The 21,082-nt window shown below is 43.7% G+C and overlaps 1 protein-coding gene across 10 annotated transcripts in view; it reads left to right on the plus strand.

Annotated features, from left to right (window-relative positions):
- Window positions 1–4,889: 4,889 nt before the first annotated feature.
- The window catches only part of EBF2 (EBF transcription factor 2), a 144,304-nt gene continuing 128,111 nt past the window's right edge, over window positions 4,890–21,082 (plus strand). For 8 of the 10 annotated variants that reach the window (XM_040617878.1, XM_040617880.1, XM_040617871.1 and 5 more), the window contains exons 1-6: window positions 4,956–5,086; window positions 7,623–7,779; window positions 8,798–8,861; window positions 9,163–9,218; window positions 9,598–9,671; window positions 16,123–16,191. In XM_040617878.1, coding sequence (XP_040473812.1) covers window positions 4,956–5,086; window positions 7,623–7,779; window positions 8,798–8,861; window positions 9,163–9,218; window positions 9,598–9,671; window positions 16,123–16,191 — 551 coding nt within the window. Of the gene's footprint in view, window positions 5,087–7,622; window positions 7,780–8,797; window positions 8,862–9,162; window positions 9,219–9,597; window positions 9,672–16,122; window positions 16,192–21,082 lie in introns of all 10 variants that reach the window. The other 2 variants (XM_040617872.1, XM_040617876.1) reach the window with 2 other exon arrangements.

A 21,082-nucleotide genomic window follows, 5' to 3' on the forward strand; every position in this document is an offset into this window, starting at 1 on the left:
AGAGGATCTGATGAATACAATATTTTATCTCTTTTGGGAAAGTTGAGGTGGAGAAGTTATTAAATGTTTACTTATGCATTTGTAGGTTTGAAAGCATTCCTTTGTTCACTGCTTAAAAATGTAATTAGTAGAATCTCTGAAACTTGCACATTTTGTAAGCGCTGATCAGTGTGGAGAGTTGCCTCCAGTAAATAGTGCCTTTATGATACAAGAGGGAAGGGGGAGAGAAAGAGGGAGAAACCAGGTATAGCTCATGATTTTACAGCTATAAAACCATGTTTCTGGTTATTTGCTAATAGCGTGGGGGGGGGAGGGGTGTTGTTGGAAAGGATCAATTATTTTATACTTGGGGGTTAAACTTTTTCCAGCAATCAAGCAGGAGAGTTTTCATCTGAGAGAACCTGCATGTTGATTACATATATTATATAATAAATACAACCGAAAGCATTTCAGTGCTTAAGTCCTTGTTTTGCATTCTCCATTTGCAGTTAAGAGCTCTGTTTGCTTTCATGATTTAGTTGCGTGCACCTGAACTGCTTTAAACCTCTCATTCAAAACGGTTTAAGAAGCTGCTTTTTTTTTTTTTTCTTTAAGCTGTGATGTTCATACTTCAGTTAAATCGAGGGTCTGGTAAATCAAGAAGAGCCTTGCATCGGTGGAGCAGACTTGTGGTCCAGTGCTGTACGCAGTGCTCTGCCTGCCCTCTGTGCACTACTCACTACCCGAGGCCAGAACACAGCCTGTTCCTGCTCCTTGCAGCCCCGTTTCTGTTGCAGGCTATCCCGTGCGAGTAAATATTTTGTTTATGGTTATGTTAGGCTCTGAAAGTTATTTTCGGGGACTTCTTTGTTTGTCAGATGCCGTTATCTTGCCAAAAACGTGATTGATGTGTGCTTGAACATGAAGCATTTGCATTGTGAATGGCTTGAAGCTTAAAGGACCATTTATAACAGACACACATTTCTAACTGGTACACCTGTACCAGAAAAATGAACCTTCCAGTGAGATTACTGGGTAAAGAGGGAAAGATTAGTTATCCTTCTCCATTCTGGCACTGATAATTTTAGAGTATGATTCGTCCCCTTGAGACACCTGAAGGACGGTGAATTCTCACAAATGAATAGGAACAAGAATGAAATGTTTCTTTCCGAGTGTTGTCTTTAGGCGTAGTTTAACTTTCTCCTTGACGTTTTCCCCTTAAACGTTACGAGAAAACACGAGTAGTTTAGGGTTATGTTTTTAAAGGGCTCCGTTATTATCTTCAATGCGTATGTTTCTTCCTGCTGGGAGTTACTAAGATGTGTCGAGTCGCGAAAGTTGACTCTGGTGAATAAAACGTTGTTAAAAACCTACCGACAAAGCCGAGCATCCTGCTTTACCACGTCAAACCCGCCTCACCTGTCAGGGTGACCCCGACATGTGCAAATGAGTGTGGTGGTCTGGGGGGGGACCGGCCTTTCCTGCAGGAGGAAATGAGCAGCGCCCAGCGAACCAGTTGCTTTTGCTTTTTTTTTTTTTTTTTTTTCTTTTTTTTTGCTTTTTCCTCTTTTTAGGACGAGGAAGCAAATCGCTCGAAGCGATTCCCAGGAATGCACACCGCGCATCGTGCGGGAGCGGCGGGAGCCCCGGGCCGACACCCCCCTACCCCCCCTACCCCGCCTCCATCCCGGGGCGGCTCCGCGCCGCGCTGGCTCCGTGCGCCGCCGCTGCCGGCCGGGAGCCCCGGGCGCTCCGGAGAAGCCTTTCCCCGAGCCTTCGCCGTGCTCTTGTTCGCGGAACCGGGGCCAGGTGCGGCGCAGAAGATAAAGCTGCTTCAGGCTTCCTGCTCCGTCCTCGTCCGGGCTTGCGGGGCTTTTCCCCAAGCCGACGCGCTCATCCCTGCTGGATGCCAGTTACCTGCTGGGGGAACCGGCACCGTTAGCCGAACCGCAGGGACCTCTAAGGTGCAAATCCAAATTAAGCGGTGGTTGCACTGGTGTAAATGCCGCTTGTACTCAGCGAATTTACATCAGAAGAGTCTGAGAGATGGGCTTTTCACGAATTGTTGTTAAACCAAGTGCTTGAAACGGGGAACCTAGAAAGGGAGTTTATAATGTCAGAAGTGCTTAGTAACTCCTGTCCTCTTAAGATACGCTGCGAAGGAGAGAAACTTAGTTGGGGGGAGCAAATTCTCCCCTTGAAAGCCCGTCCTGTGGCAGGAGTCGATGAGCCGAGCAGGCGCGGGGCTGTGCCGCCCGCGGCGCAGCGCTTCCCCGGCGCTCACAAAGCTCCCCCCGCGGGGTGGGGGGGGGGGTGGTGGCTTGCCCCGCGGCCGGCAGGCCCCGCTGGGGCAAGAGGGGAAGGCTCCGTTCGTTTGTCCCCGAAGTGCAAAATTCTGGTGGCAGCTGTTTGGGGCGAAGGGAGTGCGTCTCCTCTGACCCGCGCCGCTGCCCTCTGACCCGCTATGAATCCCTAAAAGCCGGGCTCCCGGGGGCCGCGGCACACGAGTCCCCATTGTTCCCAAGGCTGGCACGGTCCCGCCGTGCGCGCCCCGCCGCGCCCCGGGCCGCTGCAGCCGCTGGGCTGGAACTGAACAAGCATCTGGGCTGGATCCGACCGGGCTCCCTGTAATGCCTGAGAGGGACAGACTCGGCTTTATCACCGCGAGCGAGGGACCTCAGTTGTTAGGAAACATTTTCTCTTTAGGAATACATCGGCCAAGGTTAGATCGAGTGGGAATTCCGTCCCCCTCCCCTTCCGTCCCTGCCCCAGGTTTAAGAATAAACGCAGAAACGGTCAGAGTGGCACTGCCAAAAATGATCCTAGTACAAAGAGGGGGCTTTTATTCGAGGAAATGTACCCACGCCTATTGCGAAATAGTTAAAAAAAAAAATCATCATAATATGCCTTACCTCCGCCTGTACATTTACATAGTTTTCTCACTTCTTAGTCTTTACATTGTTTTCTTACTTTCTTTCTGTATAACATCTTACCCTGTTTGGTGGGATTGGGCTTTTTTTGTACTGAGAAATTGCATCTCAAAGATGCTAAACTCACCTCTTGAAAGGTTGGCCTCCACTCTAGAACGCCATCAAACCGCTGTTGCTTTTCTTTAACGTTAAAATAACGCCAGCCTCGCCTTTCGCTAACCTGGCAAAATCACTCACTGCATATTTATCAGTTTGGGGAGGTGGGTTAGCATGGAAAATTTCCTTGAACAAAGATTGTGGGAGATGTATTAGTTCATCTGATACCATGTCTGTCACTTATGTAGACAGAGTAATTTGGAGTCCTGGCTTTGCCCTTGATCGTGCCTGAATTAAGGATACATTTTAATGAAAGTTTTATGGGAAGATTTAAATTTGCGATTTTTTTTTTTGAGACAACTGTATGAAACTCCATGAAAATAATCTAGCGTTTAACAGAAAGGTGGCTTTTTGAAGTGCAACCGAACGTGGATGGTAGGAGTTAGGATTTATTCTGAAATGGAAATTGTAGTTCTATACCGTTTAAAAAAAAAATAAAGCAGGTTAAAGAGAGGAGCTGCTCATAATGAGTCAAGGAAATCCTTGTGCTGTCCCTTTAACTACCGAACATCTGATTCCCTCATCTGGCAGATGGTCTCTGAGCACAGATTTGCATTCATTGTCTTGAAATCTGTTTTCGCGTTGGTGTTATATAGATTTCAGAGGCAGATCTATACACAGATCAGAATACAAAAGGGCCAGGAGGAAAATATCGCCAAGGCAGAGTGGTTTAAAAAAAAAAAAAACAAAACACAAAAAAACCCCAGACCAGGTACCGTCCTGGTTCACAGCGGGCCGGACTGGGGAGAGCTCCGATTTCCATGATTCGGAGATTTTGCCTGCAGAGCATGTTATTAAAAGTTTTCGGGCTAGACCTGACGGCCCGCCTGTAGTGACAAGTTGGGGGGCTTCTGGGCGCGTTGCAGTCCCTCGCTCGTCCTCGCCCGCGGGCTCTGCATGCACGCCCGCAGGCAGCGCTGCTGCCGCCCATTGCGGCCCCTCTCAGCGCTTCTTTCTTTCAAAATACCGCGCCTGAAGCAGCGCGGCCAACTACCTGTGCGATTGCTCGCTTAGCACAGCGCGGAACGGGTGGAGAGAGACCGCTGCTTTTAACGCAGTACAATCGCCGTGCGGTGGGACTGTTCGGTGTGGGGCTGACGGGCTATGACGCTGAACCAGCAGCTCGCCCGGCCGGGCTGCGGGGCGCGGGGGCTAGCGCGGGTCCGGGGCCACCGCCACCGCCCCTGCCCCGCCGGCAGCCGGCCCGCTCCGGCCTCGCCGCCCCCGCCCCGGGGGTGACTGCTCGGAGCCGGGAGCTGAAGCCAGTGCGGAGCGGCGGCAGGACCGCCTGCAGCCCTCCAATCGGGGCTGGCTATGCAAATATCCACCCCTTATTTGGGCGCGGGCTCCTCCCCCTTCCCGGTATGTCTGCTCCCATTGCTGTAACCCATTCATGGTGACCGGTTTGGGAAGGACCGTCTCTTCCCAGGCGTAGTGTGTAATCAGACTCTCGTTAGCTCCATTTCTTCCTTTCTTTTACAATTTATCCCGCTTTTTTTTTTTTTTTTTTTCCTCTGGATTAGGCAGCAATCAATCCTTGTGTCTGCTGAGAAACAGGTGATCCTTGTTAACAGCGATCAGTTTCTGGATGCAGTTTCCTCTTCTGCGTTTGAAGGATGATGATACCAGGCAAGACTGAATCAGCATAACTTTTACTGTGCAAGAGAAAAAACTTTTTTCCCTATTTGAAGGCATTAAAACCACGTAGCATTTAAAAGCAGAAGAAGTTGGTTTTAAAGCTGAACTTCTCCACTTTCCTGGGATTTGTGTGTGTCAGTTTCAAAGGCTGCGTCTTTTTTTTTTTTTTTTTTTTTTTTTGTTATTTTTTTTTCTTTTCTCCTCCCTTATCTCCCAAAAGGAAACTGTTGCTAGTTGGAATAGACTTTTTAAATGTTTGGGATTCAAGATACTTTAGGAAGAGGACCGATTCTGAAAGATAAATCTCTAGGTTCTGAAATGGATTCCGTCAGGTCCTGGGTCAGAAACGTTGGGGTTGTGGATGCAAACGTAGCGGCACAAAGGTAACCGTGACTATTTCTCCCCTACTTTTCCACACCCCCCCGGTTGTTTGTTTGGTTTTTTTTTTTTTTTTTTTTAAGCAAGCCTTTTCTTTACTCCCTGTTGTGGTTTCCATTTGATGTTAAATTTATTTTCTCCCTTTCTGTCCCCCTCCCGGTCTCTAGTCAGTGAAAATTCAAGGTAGCGCAGCTAGATCTAGAGAGAAGCGCTCCAAAACCGGAGAGCACCAAGAGTCCTAAAATCCAGCGCGGGGATCAGATGACCGAGAGATCGGATCGCCTTTTCTTTTTCTGCACGAGGGAGGTCTGTGGGTGGGTGGACTGGTTGTACCTAGCGGTACAGGCTATCCCTTCCAGCTTTCTGGGTCAGACAGCCGAATAGGAGCGGACCAAGTTAGAATTAACTTCAGTGTAGATCCTTTCCCCCGCCCTCCCTCCTTGGCCCATCTTGTTTTACTTAATTCGAGGGCTGTGCAGCTACCGTGCGTAGTGGGCCCAATGCTGGCTGTGTAACGCGGGCAAGGGGCGGTTTGCCAGGGGAGGGGGCGCCGGCAGCCTGGCACTGCGGCGGGGAGCCCTGCCAGCCCAGCCTGCCTGCAGCCCTCCCGCTTGCCTGCCCGCAGCACCTGCCTGCCGTGCCACGGAGCCTGCCCGTCCCGAATGCCACCGGGCACACTGTGCCACGGAGCCTGCCCGTCCCGAATGCCACCGGGCACACTGTGCCACGGAGCCTGCCCGTCCCGAATGCCACCGGGCACACCGAGCCGGGGGCTTCTCTGCGTGCTTCTTATTTGTTCGGGCAGGTTAGCGCCCCCCCCCCCCTCCCCGTTTTCCCTTCCCAGCCAAGTCAGCACAGGACCGTTATTCCAGTCTCTTCCCATTAGGGAGTAAGATAATGAAAACCCTTTTTTACCTAAAAGTGGTGCGGTTCCCCCCCCCCCCCCCCCCCCCCCGCTCTCTAGATACTTTTTTTTTTTTTTTTTTTTTTTTAAAAAAAAAAAAGAGGTAGTAGCGTCGGGAAAGGGGAAGGCTAAATTGGTCCCGGGAATAAGTTAGGTTTTATTTAGTATAGAGACAAGGTGAAGGGCATGTAACAGCAGATGGGACTTCAAATGAAACAGGGACGTTATAGAAATAGTACATCTATGCCCCCACCCACGGCATGAGCCGTGAGCAAGGTTTTTCAGGCTCTATGGGAGGAGTTATCAAGAGTTTTATGAATGTCGATAGACGGTTTAATAAATACGAAGGGGGGGGGGGAGGATAGGGGGGGAGAGGGAAGAGGTTTATTCCTGAGGAAACCGAAAGTAAAAGGAAAGTGGAGGTGCAGTCGCATGGTGCTGCTCTGTGGCATCGCCAGGTTTTCTTCAGAGATCTGTAACAAACCAAGAAATCCCAGTTCTTACATGCAGAATGAGTGGAAGCCCCAAACTAGGTGCAGTTGTGGTGGATGTGGTGAGTTCACACCGTACCTGTTTGGCAATGGAAAACACAGGGAAACATCCGTAGTTCCCTGAAAGAGTCAAACCACTTTTGCCAATGCAGTGGAACTGTTTTGGGGACTGAAACCCGAAGCAGTTCTGACCCTAACTTGTCTGGCAGGTAGACTTAATCTGTGTATTAAGTAATATGGAGGTGCTCGTGTGCACCTATTTTCTCTGCAGTAGGTAGAAATCGGCGTTACGGAGAGGCAGCTGCAGCTAGTTTCTCTAAGAAATGGAGCTGCAGTTGGAGGTGTCGTGGATGCGCAAAAGCATCCTTTCCTCAGGCGGCTGATCTGTGGGAAATGTCACTGCATTTTCTGCAGTCAGGGATGAGAATTGGGCAAGGGCTAATTAACTTGAGTCTAAATTCTTTCAATTGAAATCAGAAATCGAAGACCCAGGCGTCAGTTCAAATAGGTCAGTGGCTAAAGACTACACTGACAAACTTCGCTGCTGAGGGAAGCGGGCGCTCTGCTTGAAACTTGTTGTCTTTCACCTAAAATGTACGTGCCCTCAAGCTGACAGTCCGCTTGTAGGAAACGTTTTGAGGTCGCTTGTCTTCTCCTGCAGGAAAAGTGAGCAATGCTGGGATGTATAGATAGCACTTCCAGACTCTCTGACATGTTACATCTGCTTCCCACTCCGCGCGTTGCATTGCGAGGAGGTAGAGGAGGAAGTAAAGCGCTTGGCGATAACCCATCCCTCACCGTGCGGGCTCTGCCAGTTCTCCTTGTCCTCGGAGCATAACAAAGGCGCCGGGGCCGAGCCGCGCGGTGCGGTGCCAGCTCCGGGCTGGGGTCCCCCGGCCCCGGCCCGCAGCCGCTCCAGCCCCCCCGGCCGGCTCGGAGCGCGGAGCCGCCGTGCGCGCCCGCGGCCGCCGGTGACAAGTGACTCCTGTAACCTCCTGCGTGCGGCACTCGCACAAGGTGGGCGATTCCCGGCTTCTCTCCGAACGTGTGCTGCCTTTTCTGTTGTTGTTTTGCTGTTACTGCTGCACAACCTGGTAATGTCTTTGTCTCTCCCCCCACACCCCATCCCGTATGTTTCCTCCACAGCGGAGTAGCTTTGTCCAGAGCTCACTTTGAAAAGCAGCCACCCTCCAACTTGAGGAAATCCAATTTCTTTCACTTTGTTCTGGCTCTCTACGACAGACAGGGGCAGCCCGTGGAAATAGAGAGGACAGCTTTTGTGGACTTTGTAGAAAATGATAAAGTAAGGCTTGTTATCTTTCTTCATCCTCTTTTTTCCTCTCCAAATTTGACTTTTCTTCTCTCTCACTGAGCTGCGAACTTCTAATACCTGTTGTCCCTAATAAAATACGACCAGCTTTTTGTCAAGGGTTCAGGTGCTTTGGTAGAGCTGTTGCCCTCTGTGTGCTGCCGTAGTTAAAAAGGCTTGAGAGCCTCTGCTGTACCGGGAGTACAATGGGAATTTCATATACCTACTAAAAATAAAATTAAAAAAAAAACGTGGGGGATAAATGCGCCTTTTTAAATTTTTATTTATCTTTATTCTTATTTTTGGTACCTACCAGATCTGCCTAGTTTTATTAGTACTCTAATAGACATGGAATCTGACCTGTAATGTGTCATATTATCTGTTGAGCTCGATTATATGTATTTCTTAAGACTCCAAAGTCAATGGCAGGACTTGAAAAGCATTTGCTTTTGGATTTTAAATCCATATGTTGACTGCTTCACATTGTTTTAAGAATTATTTTCTTAGTCATGGGCAAGATTTTTTGAATTATGAAGGATGCTCATAAGTAATTATCTTCTAGGAAATTACAGTAAAAACCATGCAAGAAACATCCCTGTCACACAACGTTCAGGAAATAAATATCAATAATGTCTCAAAATAACACTGTGGCAAAGTAATGAACACATTCAAACCAAAACCACTGAGCTTTCCTACTATCAATCTGCTTGATGTAACTGACTTGAAATGTACAAATTCGTCTCAGTGTATTGACTTGAAAAAGTTGAGAGCATAACAGCAAATAAGAGAGGAAAAGAAGTTCTTGAACTCTTACAAGGAAAAGATGTCAGCAGTACTTTGTAGTTTGTCCTGGGTCATTCGGAAGGTTAATACATCCCAATCAGTGGATTCACCTCTCAGAATTTTAATGAACTCCGTTGTAATTTCCATCACGATTATCAGCTTTTGCATTTTAAATGTGCCAAGTATAAGTTCTGCAAGAATTTTTTTTTTTTTAAATTCTATCTTTCAGGAGCAAGGCAATGAAAAGACGAACAACGGTACGCATTACAAGCTCCAACTCCTTTATAGCAACGGTGAGTCCCCTTTCCAGTCACCTTCTGTAGGTTGCATAGTCAGGCAAGGTTTGTAGGTGCTGTCACTATGATTTCTAAAACACACAGAAATTCCCTTGCCTGGTGCCCCTTCAGTGTAGGGATGGGCTCTGAGGTTTACCTGGTGTGGATGGGCTTGGGAAGCACGCTAGGGGAAACAAAACTAAATGGTCTTTCTGAGGATGTTCAGTAAAGCACTAGATGAAACTAAATGGTTTTGTTCTCATGTTTAGGGAAAGCTGTACGTAACAGCATTATTTATTACTCTTCTGTCTCGCTCTAGGTGTCAGGACTGAACAGGATCTGTATGTTAGACTCATCGATTCAGTCACTAAGCAGGTGAACAGAGCTCCTATGTGCCGTGCTGTCCTGTCCCACCTTATCCTTCCTTTTCTCTTAATGTTGTCCCGCATGTGTTTTATTATCTTGTTCATCTGTATTGCAGATCTTATTTTTGAGGGCAATCGAAGAGTAATGCTCTTAAGTCTTTTTCCCCCCTCTATGGATTGTAGGATTTGATCCACTTTTTCTCAGTATTTACATATAAGCTGCTTTCCCTGCTCCTAAAGTCTTTGGGGAAGGTATTTATTTGCAAGGAATGGTGAGCAATGGTAAAAAGCCTTCACCTCACATCTGAATATTGTGACCAGTAAGTAACCCTCTGATGCTACTGGCTTATCACTTTTTTTTTTTTTTTTTTTTTTTTTAATTTTTGTAGCCCATAACTTATGAAGGACAGAATAAGAATCCTGAAATGTGCAGAGTTTTGCTTACCCATGAAGTCATGTGCAGGTAAGATGACTTTATTAACGACATACCATTTGTGAAGTCGGTTTCCATAGGTGCCAAAACAGCCTTTCCGATGAAGTTGTAGGTAGGAAGAGTTTGCTTTTATTTGTTTTGTTGAATCAGAGAGATTCTTTGTGTAGGAAGCTTTTCTTTTTACATGCGGATAATATTTGATTTGGGTTCAGTACAGATATATGGGTTTTCTTTATTTGTGGCGTGGGTTCTTTTTTTTTTTTTAACTGCAAGAGATTTAGCAGTCTGAGCTGCACTGTTTTGCTTTAAACTAGGCCTTTGTATGTGTTGTTTAAATCAAGACTTCTCATATGCTTACTTCTTACAAAATTCCTGTTCATCTTTTGAGAATTAGCAGTTTAATTTACAGGTTTTTACCTAGAAATTGAAAGGCATTCTTCATGCAATTTTCTCTGCTGAAATGTTTTAATTTTCTTAATTGAATTATCACCATTAATGTTCTTTAATTTTGCTTAGTTCTACTCCAACCAGAAAAGAATCCCATCAAACCCGAACACAAATCTTTCTTTTCTATACTGTGTAAGCATTATTTAGGGGGCTTCCACCTTTTAATTAAAAAAGACCCTACTTTTAGCATGTAAAGTTATAAATTAGAGGGTAAAATGAGTTGAGGATGTTTTTAATAACATTTGTATAAGTCTGAAATTACATGTACCTTATGTATGTACATTGTGCTTCCATGGTAACTTACTACTTTTCCTGTTCTTGCATAATTAAATTTTTTTCAATACATCTAACAATGCAAACAGTCAATGCTCTTATATTAGAATGTGTTAAATTGTGCATAGAATGTTCTTTCATAAAATGAAAGGCAAACCCAATCTTGACTTTTATTAAACACAGTTTGTGATTTATTGTATTAGTGGGAAGGGGTTAAGCTGTTGGACTGAATGTTGCTTCTTTTAATGTTGCAGTTTGCTACTCAATTTTTTTTAAAGTAGCCTTTTAAGTTAATAAAGTAGTAAGAGCAGCTTATTGAGACAGACTTCTTCTTAAGAGAGGGTCTCAGTTTCAGTACTTAACAATTATGTCAACTATTCCATTACTTTTAAAATACAATAAGAATAGCGTTTATCTGTTGTGCTTTTCTCTCGTTAATTAAGAAAATGATCATTGTTACTTTTAACCAAGATTCACATACGTACACAGGAGCACAGCCCATCTCATGTAGAGAGATGCATGCTGTGCGCTCTGCCAGGACCTGTAGGTGTAGCAGCAAAGATGTACCAGAAAGTAACATATATACCTTTGCGTATATCTAGAACTTGTGTGTGGATTTAAATATATATGTTATCTATGTTGTTTAAAAGTCTTTGCTATAACTAGGTGAACTTTAGAGAAGACAGATCTTTGAATTGCTATGCAGTTGAGTCCTGGTTTGTCATATCAAAATAACAGTTAGCATACTTCATCTTTCTCCACTCTTCCTGGAGAGAGTGCAGTTCTATTTTAGAAGTTAAACTATTTCAGCAAACACCAGCACCTTCCCAGCCAAAAGTACTTCAAAATAATTTGGCTTTTTCCCCTGCTTCCTCTCCACGCCTTTATAGTATCAAATGCTCTGTTCAGCTTTTATATACCTGACTTCTACTGATGCCTATAAACATATTCCATGCTTGATTTAAGGTAGTGTTTTACAAATGTAAACTGCTATTCTGATTATACTGAGCTCTTCTGCTTGATAGATTAACCAAGGAAGAATTACAACTCAGAGACGTCCTTTCCATGTAAAACACAGATTAGTGAGTGAAATCAAAAGCGCTCTGTAACCTAATCAAGACGTTTGGTTTTAAACGTCATGTTTTCCTAAAGTATCTCTGAACAGGATGCCGCATATTCTGAAGAGCCATTACACGTATCACTTTGAATAATGCCAAGGGAATGGATCCAACTCCAGTTAAACTTGACATTTTATTTTATTTCTTTTAAGTACAATAATCAAATCTTCCTCATTGTGTGCCGCTAAAGTGGCAGCATCAATTTTTAAAGCCCCTAGTTTAGTTTGCATTAGTAACGGTATATAAAAATTTAATGCAATGTACCCGCTCTGCTGTCCAAATTGATGCCTACTGTTTTTAAAAAGAAGGGTCTGCCTGTCTTTCTGCTCTTCTTCCAAGCCTTGCTAGCTGAAGGTAGGCTTTTTTTTTTTTGGTTTTTTTTTTTTTTGTGTGTGTAATCACACATGCAGATATTCTTGCTGTATAGAGACAAGTGCATCCAAAACTCTGCATCCTCCACTCAGACAGTGACAGATGCATGCTTAGCAGGAAAGTTGTCTAAATATTGATACGGCTACAACAATCTGTCATACCAATTGAAAGTTAAACTCTCAACTCCCAATAATTAGTGCTTTCAGCGAGAGGCTCTATTTATTTATTTGCAGATCTGAAATTTTCCATTTGGGTTATTACGGCCTAATGGGAACTGTTCCTATTAGTTGGGTCTGCCTTAAATACACAGCCTTTCTCTCCGATGGTTGGAAATCAAGGTAAACATTCTCCTCTCCTGGAATAACTTTTTTCTCCTCTTCTTTTTCTTCCAATTATCGACTAAGAGGAAACTAGTTGTTATGCCGCTGCCAGCAACCCCCTATGCCCTCAATGCTCAGAGGGTTAAAAGGTATTATAATTTGAACAGAAGTAGTCTCAGGGCCTACAGCTGGCTAATAACAGAGTTGTATTGAGTGCAAGCAAGCCCCACAGCTGTGACTTTCGCCACAAGGCTCAGACTAGACGGGAGCTCTAATCAGCTGGGCCAGGCGGCCACTGGGGCCTGTGTCTTTATCGGCCAGATGGTGTGAATTTAGACACTTTTGTTATGCAATTGCAGGGAGGAGTTGGGGAGAAGAAAACAAAACAAAGGCCACCATGCTGTGAGCTTATTTGAGTTTGAAATTAGAGACAGATTTTTTTTTTTTTTTTTTTTTTGGTGGGGGGGGTAGTGTGAGGGGAGGGGAGCTGAGGGTTGAATTTTAAAACCATTTTAGTCAAGGGCAAGGAGGGAAAGGATGCAAGTTTGCCTTTGACGTGAGCCTCCTGGAGCATTCCGTTTGTAGATCTGGTGTTGTCTGTGGTAGCTTTCTGTTTTTCTGTGTGTGTTTCCAGGTTTTTTCAGGACTGTTCACAATGTGTAAACCATTATTTTCCCCATATAGATCTAGTTAGAGGGGAAAGTATAATAAGCAAAGGTGTAGAAAAGAGAAGTCTTAGACCTCAATGTTCTTGTTGAAGCAAATGAGCATCTCTAAAGGTATGTTCCTAGCACAACATTGTAACAGAAGTGTAAATATCGGTGAAGTCATGCCAATAATTTGCTTTATGAGAGTACTGTAGGCTTGATCTTGGACCACCAGAGTTTGGGATTTTTGCCATTGACTTTAAAAGAATTGGCTTGTTCCAGTTTAAGATAGCACTTGTAAAACAAACTCAGTGGAAATGTTGGTGCTTGGATACTGTGATGAAATGCTTGAAAACAGGGATTTAAAGATTTGAGAGGTACTTTTGCTGAAATGCTGGGCTCAAACATCCTCAGCCTGTAAAAGTACTCTTGATTTCCATTGCGAACTACTCATTTGCTGGAAGTAAGCGATTGTTTTTCCTAACTGAGAAATTTTTTCAGATACGTTTGAGCTCAAAAAGTATTATGGTCAAAGAGAAAAAAATCTAGCGCACTATCAAAAATCTGTTACCTGAGTGTGATAAGAATGTAGGTATTTTAAAAATATTTGGAGAACTTTAGGTGTAAGCCACAGTTTTAGAAGGGAAATTTTTAAGTATTACAAATGTGAGGTTCCTAACTGCGAGAATTGTGCAAACCAAAATAAACCGAGATAGGCTCATTTTAGAATGCACCCGTGTTGTACTCATTCTAAAACACTTACGCCAAGAAATGGTAACCTCTCTGGGAAGAGTATAGGAGCTGACGAGATGTGGTGGAGGTGCTGCTGGAATGTTACTGTGGTGCACTGCAATCAGAAATATTTCTTATGGCCATCTGCATAAGTTACATGACCAAAGGATGTCTCCTTTAGTATTACCGCAAAGAGAGGAAATGACTGCTGTTTCAGTTAGCTGTAACCCCTCCCCTCACCCCCACCCCTACCCCCCCCCCCCCCCCCCCCCAAAGCCCAAACCAAAACACTACAACAATATTCTAAAAATTGAGTTCCTTTTGTTGTTTTATTATAGTGGCATGTAAACCAGCAAGTCATTTATTCCTGGTGTTATTTCCAATGCATTGTTATATTGGACAAGCTAAATTTTTATTCTTCTGAACAAGGGTTTTCTGCTTTTTTTGGGAGTTTATTTCTTTTTCTATAGAAAATATCTCACATCTTGGCTTTTAGTACAAAAATATGCAATTCTTTATAAACAATCATTAGGCAGTGAAATGCATAAGAGAAGCACTTAAAACAAAATTGGGGGAAGGAAAGAGTGGGATATTCTTAGCTGGTGTGAATTACCATAGCTTCACTGAAGTCGATGGAGCTATGACAATTTACAGCAGCTAGAGGGTCTGCCCCAGGGATTTTTAAATATTTAGTGTATCCTTTTATTTTAAAAGGACTAGCATCGATGAATAAGTGCAGGTTTCAGGCAAAGGGAATGTAGAAATGTTGAAACAGTTAGAGCTGCTATTCAAATAGATTTGCTAGTTGTATCTCATCTTGCTGGGCAATTTCAACTTGCAAATGGGAAGTTCCTGGCACATGCTGTAACTTAAGGAGAAAACGCATGCATTTGAAATTTTTCATATGTGAAAGAGGTTTTTTTTGCCTAAATGCTTATTTTAGGTATTTATAATTGAATATTAGGCATTTAAGAAAAAGCGCTACTCTTTCATATTTTGTACTGCCTTCAGTGAATTCAAGCATTTTATTTATTTATTTATTTTAAATTCCTCTGCTTGGAATTGCTCCCCAGTTGGAAAAGTGCAGGATTTGGACGGACTATAGAGTTTTGCAAATATATTCAGCACCTATTATATCACTTTACAAAACCCCAAACAATTTCTTGATTCCATATGTGTAAAGTTGAAGAACCTCAGCAGAATGTGACTAACATAATTTGGAAAGACATTTGTGTAACTTAAGGCAGAATCTGGTCTGGTGACTTCTGGGGCATATAGGATTTCTGATAGTCAACTTCAAGTTTTGGATGCCTCCATCCTCCCCCTCCCACGTTAGCTTTGGTTGGAGCAAACTATCTGAGCATCAAGATGACTTACATCTTCTAACAGACTTTTATGTTGCTACAAATTCATTAGAATTGAGAGTTTCAGAGCAAGGGCTGTTTTTTAAAGTCTGTTAAACTTCTGATACTCAGCTGGTATATATACAAGGAACGTTGTCCACGTCAGTAAGTATATCAGTGGAAATCAAATAATGACCTGTCTCGATTTTTTTTTTTTTGTTGTTGTTGTTTTTCCTTCTGTTCTTTTCTGAAGAAAGTTTCACTGGGAGTGAAGAACTTCAAGTAGTTCCCAAGTGTAGGTTGCATTCTTCTGTACCATCTCTGGATACATCTGTGTTAATATGTATGCATTGGTAGGTGTGCATACACACATAGTTGACTCTGTGCATATGTGTGCATGCACACATACATCAATGCGGACGTGACGTGGAGATCATTCTGCAACACATACCCTACTGTGAGCTCCTGAGGGTGACAGCGTTATCTTGTGTTTTCTTACCAAGTCAGATAAATATATTTATGCTGTGAGCTTATAAGAGAGAGTTCTAACTTCAGTATAGTTGTGTTGGCGGCCACACAGTATAAAATGTGTATAGATACATGCCTAATCTCAAGGGTTTATCATCACTGAAACAATTGCAAAGGGATTTACAGATGAAATTGCAGCCTGAAAAACATCTCTTCAAATCCTTTGTAGGACCTAAGTATGTTCATTTGCTGTTTTTTCATCGGTGCTACTACAGTGTTGAAGTTTTCTGCAGGCATATGAAAGTTAGGCGTTACTAGATATTTAATAATCAACAAATCTGTTATTAGAACATAACAGATCATTAGGTTGCTTATAGTCAGTTCTAACACCTTCTTTTGATGGACTTTTAACCATACAGAACACATGATACTCATGCCTGCAATGTCATTATGACATCTGTTAGTAGTTTATTAAGCCTTTATAAATAGTACCTCAGTCTAAAGCGTGACTGTATTGCTGTTTGGTTTCAGCTGGGAATTTAAAAAAATGCTACGGGGAGCCAAGCGCCAAACTCCAGGTGGAATTGACTTGGGCACCCTATTCTCTTAGTTCTTCTTCCTTCTGGAAAGCCTAGCCAGAATTTTCTCGGTTACTCCTAGGCATATATTGAGCCCTGAAGGTTAGCAGACAAGACCTTTAGCTGGTTGCCTTGCTATCAGCTGTCTTGGCAATTTTTTAAATCTTGGTTTTCTTTCTCTAGCCGGTGCTGCGAGAAGAAAAGTTGTGGCAACAGAAACGAGACTCCGTCTGACCCCGTGATCATTGACAGGTAGGAGAGAAATCCTCGTTTTCCCACACAAAAAAAAAAAAAACCAAACCTCAAATTGTTGTTTGCGCTTTGAGGTGGCTGAGGGTCTTTCTTGATGGTTCTCTGTCAGTGTCTGCCACGCGGGGATGTCTCTGTTTCATCATTCTTTACAAAAATGCCAGCCTAAGATTTGGTTAGCTTTAGGGTTACCTTGACAAAACTGTTGACGTTTATCTTTTTAAATTAAGTGTATCTTTGTGTATGACTTTTTTTGTGACCGAATATTCCGTGTATGCACCTGGATTATCTTCTGCTCACTAGGGATATGATCCAACTGGATTACTGACACAGATAAACCTTTGAGCAATCTAGAAGCTTCTTTAATGAAGTAACAATGTTTTTGTAGATACATGGGGAGGAAGGAAGGAGTGAAAGCACAATCATGACATGCTAGACAGGGTTGAAACTGGTGGTTTGGAATTTGTGAGCAATTTTATGTAGAACAGCAGCTCTGTATGTTACTCAGTTCCAGATCCAGGTCTAGGTTCTGCTTGCTGGTTTCTAGGTAAATAATATAAATAAGGGAGAGCAGCAATGAACTGGCACGTTGAAAATCATATTTGTGGAGGCTTAGAAAACAAGCCTGTGGAACTCACTGACTCGAGGTGTTTGGGATCTGGAGTTCAGCAAGATACACCAAAGAAAAGAATAGCCAGAGCTGTTCCCAAAAGAAATACACAACCAAGACCTCCAGAAGGAGAACAGTAAATAAGGAAAACTCAGGAAGAAATATTTTTCCCCCAGACTCTCCTATAGTAACCATTTAAAGAGTTTCTTTTCCCTGTAGCAGGTGGTACATGGGGCCGGTGGAGAGCTGATGCTGAAATGGATTGATTGTGGACTCGTTTTTTATGTCTGTATGTGCCTGGCATGTTCTGCCTACATTCTACTAAGCATTATTTGTTACAATATTTGATGTGAATTTGCTTTGGCATTCAGAATGGTCAAGCTGGTCTGAAGAAAGATTTACAATTATTTCTTTTGTTTTTTCATCACAGAGTTAATCTAAATAAGTTTGAAGCTTTGACGATATGATGGGGTTCTTCCACTCATTTTACCCCATGGTTTTCCCTTTTAATTCTGTACTTAGAAGTTGTGGTTGGGGCCAAAGTTGGAAATTCCAGCAAACTGATTTGTTTGTGTGGGTGTGTGGGGCAGCTTCCTGACTAGGAGCAGAAGTCCTAGATATGCCATCTTGACCTTTCCTATGAAATCTGTAGCTTATTTTTGGCTGTGTTGATGTTTGGTATGAATCTGCATTTGGGAACTTTCCAGCCCGAAGCCTGAATTTTCTGAAACTTGTCTCACTGCTGGAGAAGCAGCATGATGTAAGGCAGTGTATTATTAACCTATGAGTTGAGGCTGCGAAGGGGGTAGTCACTACCACTAACTGAATTTGTCATCTTGAGCAAGCTGTCCATTCCCATGCAAAATGAAGATTCTGATGCTTTCTGTGGGGATTTGAGATCTGTTGATGTAAAATGAAATGGAAGTGAAACTATTAGAACAGTGTTACACTTTTCAACAACTCTGTGTAAAATGTGCAACTCAAGTCATCTGTGTGGTCAATGAGTCCTAACCTTTCCTAACTTGCTCTAAGCCTAGAACTTTTATTTGTAACTCCCCTGCTAACAGCAATAGGCGTTCTGCCTGTAGGCATTTCTTTTGCATGGAAGCATCCTCTAGGTTCGTCTGGCAGCTTCTTGTCGAGTGTCAGTTCTTCCCTTTCATCTTTCTGTCTGTGTGTCTCAAAATTGCAAGTGAAATCTGGAGTTCAGTGGTGGCAATAATAAGGCAAATGAGAGAAATAGCGGGTACAGCCTGATAAAGCTGTTAGACTTGGTTTTAAGGGCAGTCGCTATTTCAGGTTTAGGCTACAGAGGAAAGGAATGGTTACAACTCCGCACTGCTGTCTGGGGGTAGCATGGTTTAGTGAACAGTGTGGTAAATAGAAGCTAAATTCAAAGCAAAACCTTTTTCTTGTTGTGCCACTGATCAGTAGTGCAGCCTTTGGGCGGGAGTGCTGATCTGCTGGAGGGCAGAAAGGCTCTACAGAGGGGTCTGGACAGGCTGGGTCGATGGGCCAAGGCCAGGTGTATGAGGTTTGACAAGGCTTAGTGCTGGGTCCTGCACTTGGGTGACAACAACCCCATGCAACGCTACAAGCTGGGGGTACAGTGGCTGGAAAGCTGCCCAGCAGAAAAAGACCTGGGGGTGCTGCTCAACAACTGTCTCGACGTGAGCCAGCAGTGTGCCCAGGTGGCCACCAGCATCCTGCCTTGTGTCACAGCGTGGCCAGCAGGCCTAGGGCAGTGATCGTCCTTCTGTACGCAGCACTGGTGTGCCTGCCTCTCGGATCCTGTGCACAGTGCTGGGCCCCTCACTGCAGGAAAGACACTGAGGTGCTGGAGCGTGTCCAGAGATGGGCAATGAAGCTGGTGAAGGGTCTGGAGCACAAGTGCTGTGAGGAGCAGCTGAGGGAACTGGGGGTGTTTAGCCTGGAGAAAAGGAGGCTGAGGGGAGACTTCCTCACTTTCTACAACTACCTGAAAGGAAGTTGTAGTGAGGTGGAGGTCAGTCTCCTCTCCCAATTAACAAGTGATAGGACAAGCAGAAATGCCTCAAGTTGTGCCAGGGGAGGTTTAGGTTGGATGTTAGGAACAATTTCTTCACTGAAAGGGCTATGAAGCATTGGAACAGGCTGCCCAGGGACATGGTTGAGTCACCATCCCTGGAGGTATTTAGAAGATGTGTAGATGTGGCACCTGGGGACATGGTTTAGTGGGGCCTTGGCAGTGCTAGGTTAATAGTTGGACTGGATGATCTTAAAGGTCTTTTCCAACTGAAACAATTCTATGATCTAGCAAATGATTCCATCTTCTGTACAGTTATTCCTATTCCACCACTTTACCCAGTTAAAGAAGATTTGAGGAGTGAGAGATAAACCTGTGTATTACATCCAAATCAACACATGTAATGCGAATATAATAACAAAGTTATGCTGCACGTGTCTGTGCACAGAGGAATTCATTGTCTAGTCTGTCATCCTCTGACATTTCCACAGCAGTTAGTGCAACTACTTAAGAGTTTAACTAAACAGTCCACTCTCCTAAGCTACGTTCAATGGGGCTAATATTTCTGTCTTTCAAAGAAGCAGAAGACTCTGCTGGAGAGTCATGTGTGTTCTAAACTAGCTTGGGAATCTGGCAGCAGGGTCCTTATTTATTTAGGGAGTCTTTATATGGCTTCTTTAGAAGAAAACATCTATGCTTAAGAATATGCTTAAGGTGGAATATAATTTCTGAAATGCAGCTTGCAGCTCTCTGCAACATGCAGGCCAATAAATATGGTAGGATTTTTCAGTTCAGTGTTGCTTTCATGGTGGTTATTTTTCCTAGTTTAAAATGAACTATGGGATTTCTTCAAACATAAGTAATAATTGGAATGAAGTTTTTTTCTAGTTGTTTGAAATGACAGGTAAATGTGAAAATCTGTCATGTAACAATGCAGCTGTTCTAGAGAAGTGGAAAAAAGCCAGTAAAATCGAGAGAGAAGGGTTTACAAAACCACGTTTGTGTCATGCAGATCCATGCCTAAACAGTGCACACAAAGTGAAATGGGACTAGAGCTTTCCATTTAGAGTAAGAAGGAAAATGGAGGCCAGAGATTAACTTGGTTGTCTGAAGGCGCTAGGTTCTCCCTTTGAGCCTAGGTTAATTAATATGCATTGCTCCTGCTGCCAGAGTGTGTGAGAAAATTGTGGTTGGCACTCAGGAGATGCCGTCTGCATTGTAATTCCAGCTGTGTCTGAGGACCGATATGGTTAAAACATCGCTTGATTGTGCAGCGTAGAAAAGACCAACATCTTCGAAGCTCTAGTAGGTGACTACCACGAGGTGTGAGAGAAGAGATGGAACCCGGGTTTAGGCTGAGCTGTGTATAGCTTAGGTCTAGCAAGTTCTGCGTTTGATTTGCAACTCCCACAAAGGCAGTGACTTCTTGAGGGGTTTGGGAGGGCATCACCTTACTAATCTTAAAGCTGTTTTACTGTACAAGCAGCCTGTGCGAGGCAAGCAGGTTCCCTCAATGCTGAAGGAGCTGCAGGGTAGAGGGGTTTAGAGTCCAAGATGAAGGAAGCTCTGTATGGTACTCGGAGGTATACTTCTATCATGAGTTGGCACAAATTTAAATTAACTACTTTGGGTCCCCCTAAGGGTGGTGAAGAACCGAGGAGAGGCGTTGCTGCTGGGTAGAGATGGGCACCAATGTCTGTGCTGCTGCAACTGACTGGTTTTCTTTTTTGCCTGAGCTAGCTAAGTGGCTGCGTCTGGTCCAGCTGGCTGTCCTGTCATTGCATGCTTGTGACCACGCTATCGGTGCATCCTACAAACCTCATGAGACCAATGAAGCATTCAGAATTGTTGAGGTTCTAACCTGCTATCCAGTGTTGCACTGTACTAAACATGCACCAGATTTAGCTGAGTTCAGGGGCTGTGCTGTAAGTTGCTGCAAAAACATACATAACTCCATCAGCAGTACAGTGTTGTCCCCTTTATTTGTTTCTTTCTGCGCTTCCTTGCTTTTTATGCTTCCAGAGACTGATGCTTAGACTATTGTGTTGGTTTACCTCTTTATTGCTGTAGGGAGGCACAATTCATTGGTGTTAGGCCAAATCATAGAAACTATGATTTCCTTTAAAGAGGAAGAAATAGTTCAGTGGGAAAAAAATGTCAGCCATGTTGTTGTTGTTGGGTTTTTGCTTCTCCTTGAATGAATTCCAAAAGTTCTTATGCTGAATAAAACATTTCTGTGGTGACCTTTGCTCTGGGGACTAGATTTAGATCCTCGGGAC

The sequence above is a fragment of the Falco naumanni genome, chromosome 19, assembly GCF_017639655.2.
Source record: "Falco naumanni isolate bFalNau1 chromosome 19, bFalNau1.pat, whole genome shotgun sequence".
NCBI classification, from domain to species: Eukaryota; Metazoa; Chordata; class Aves; order Falconiformes; family Falconidae; genus Falco; species Falco naumanni.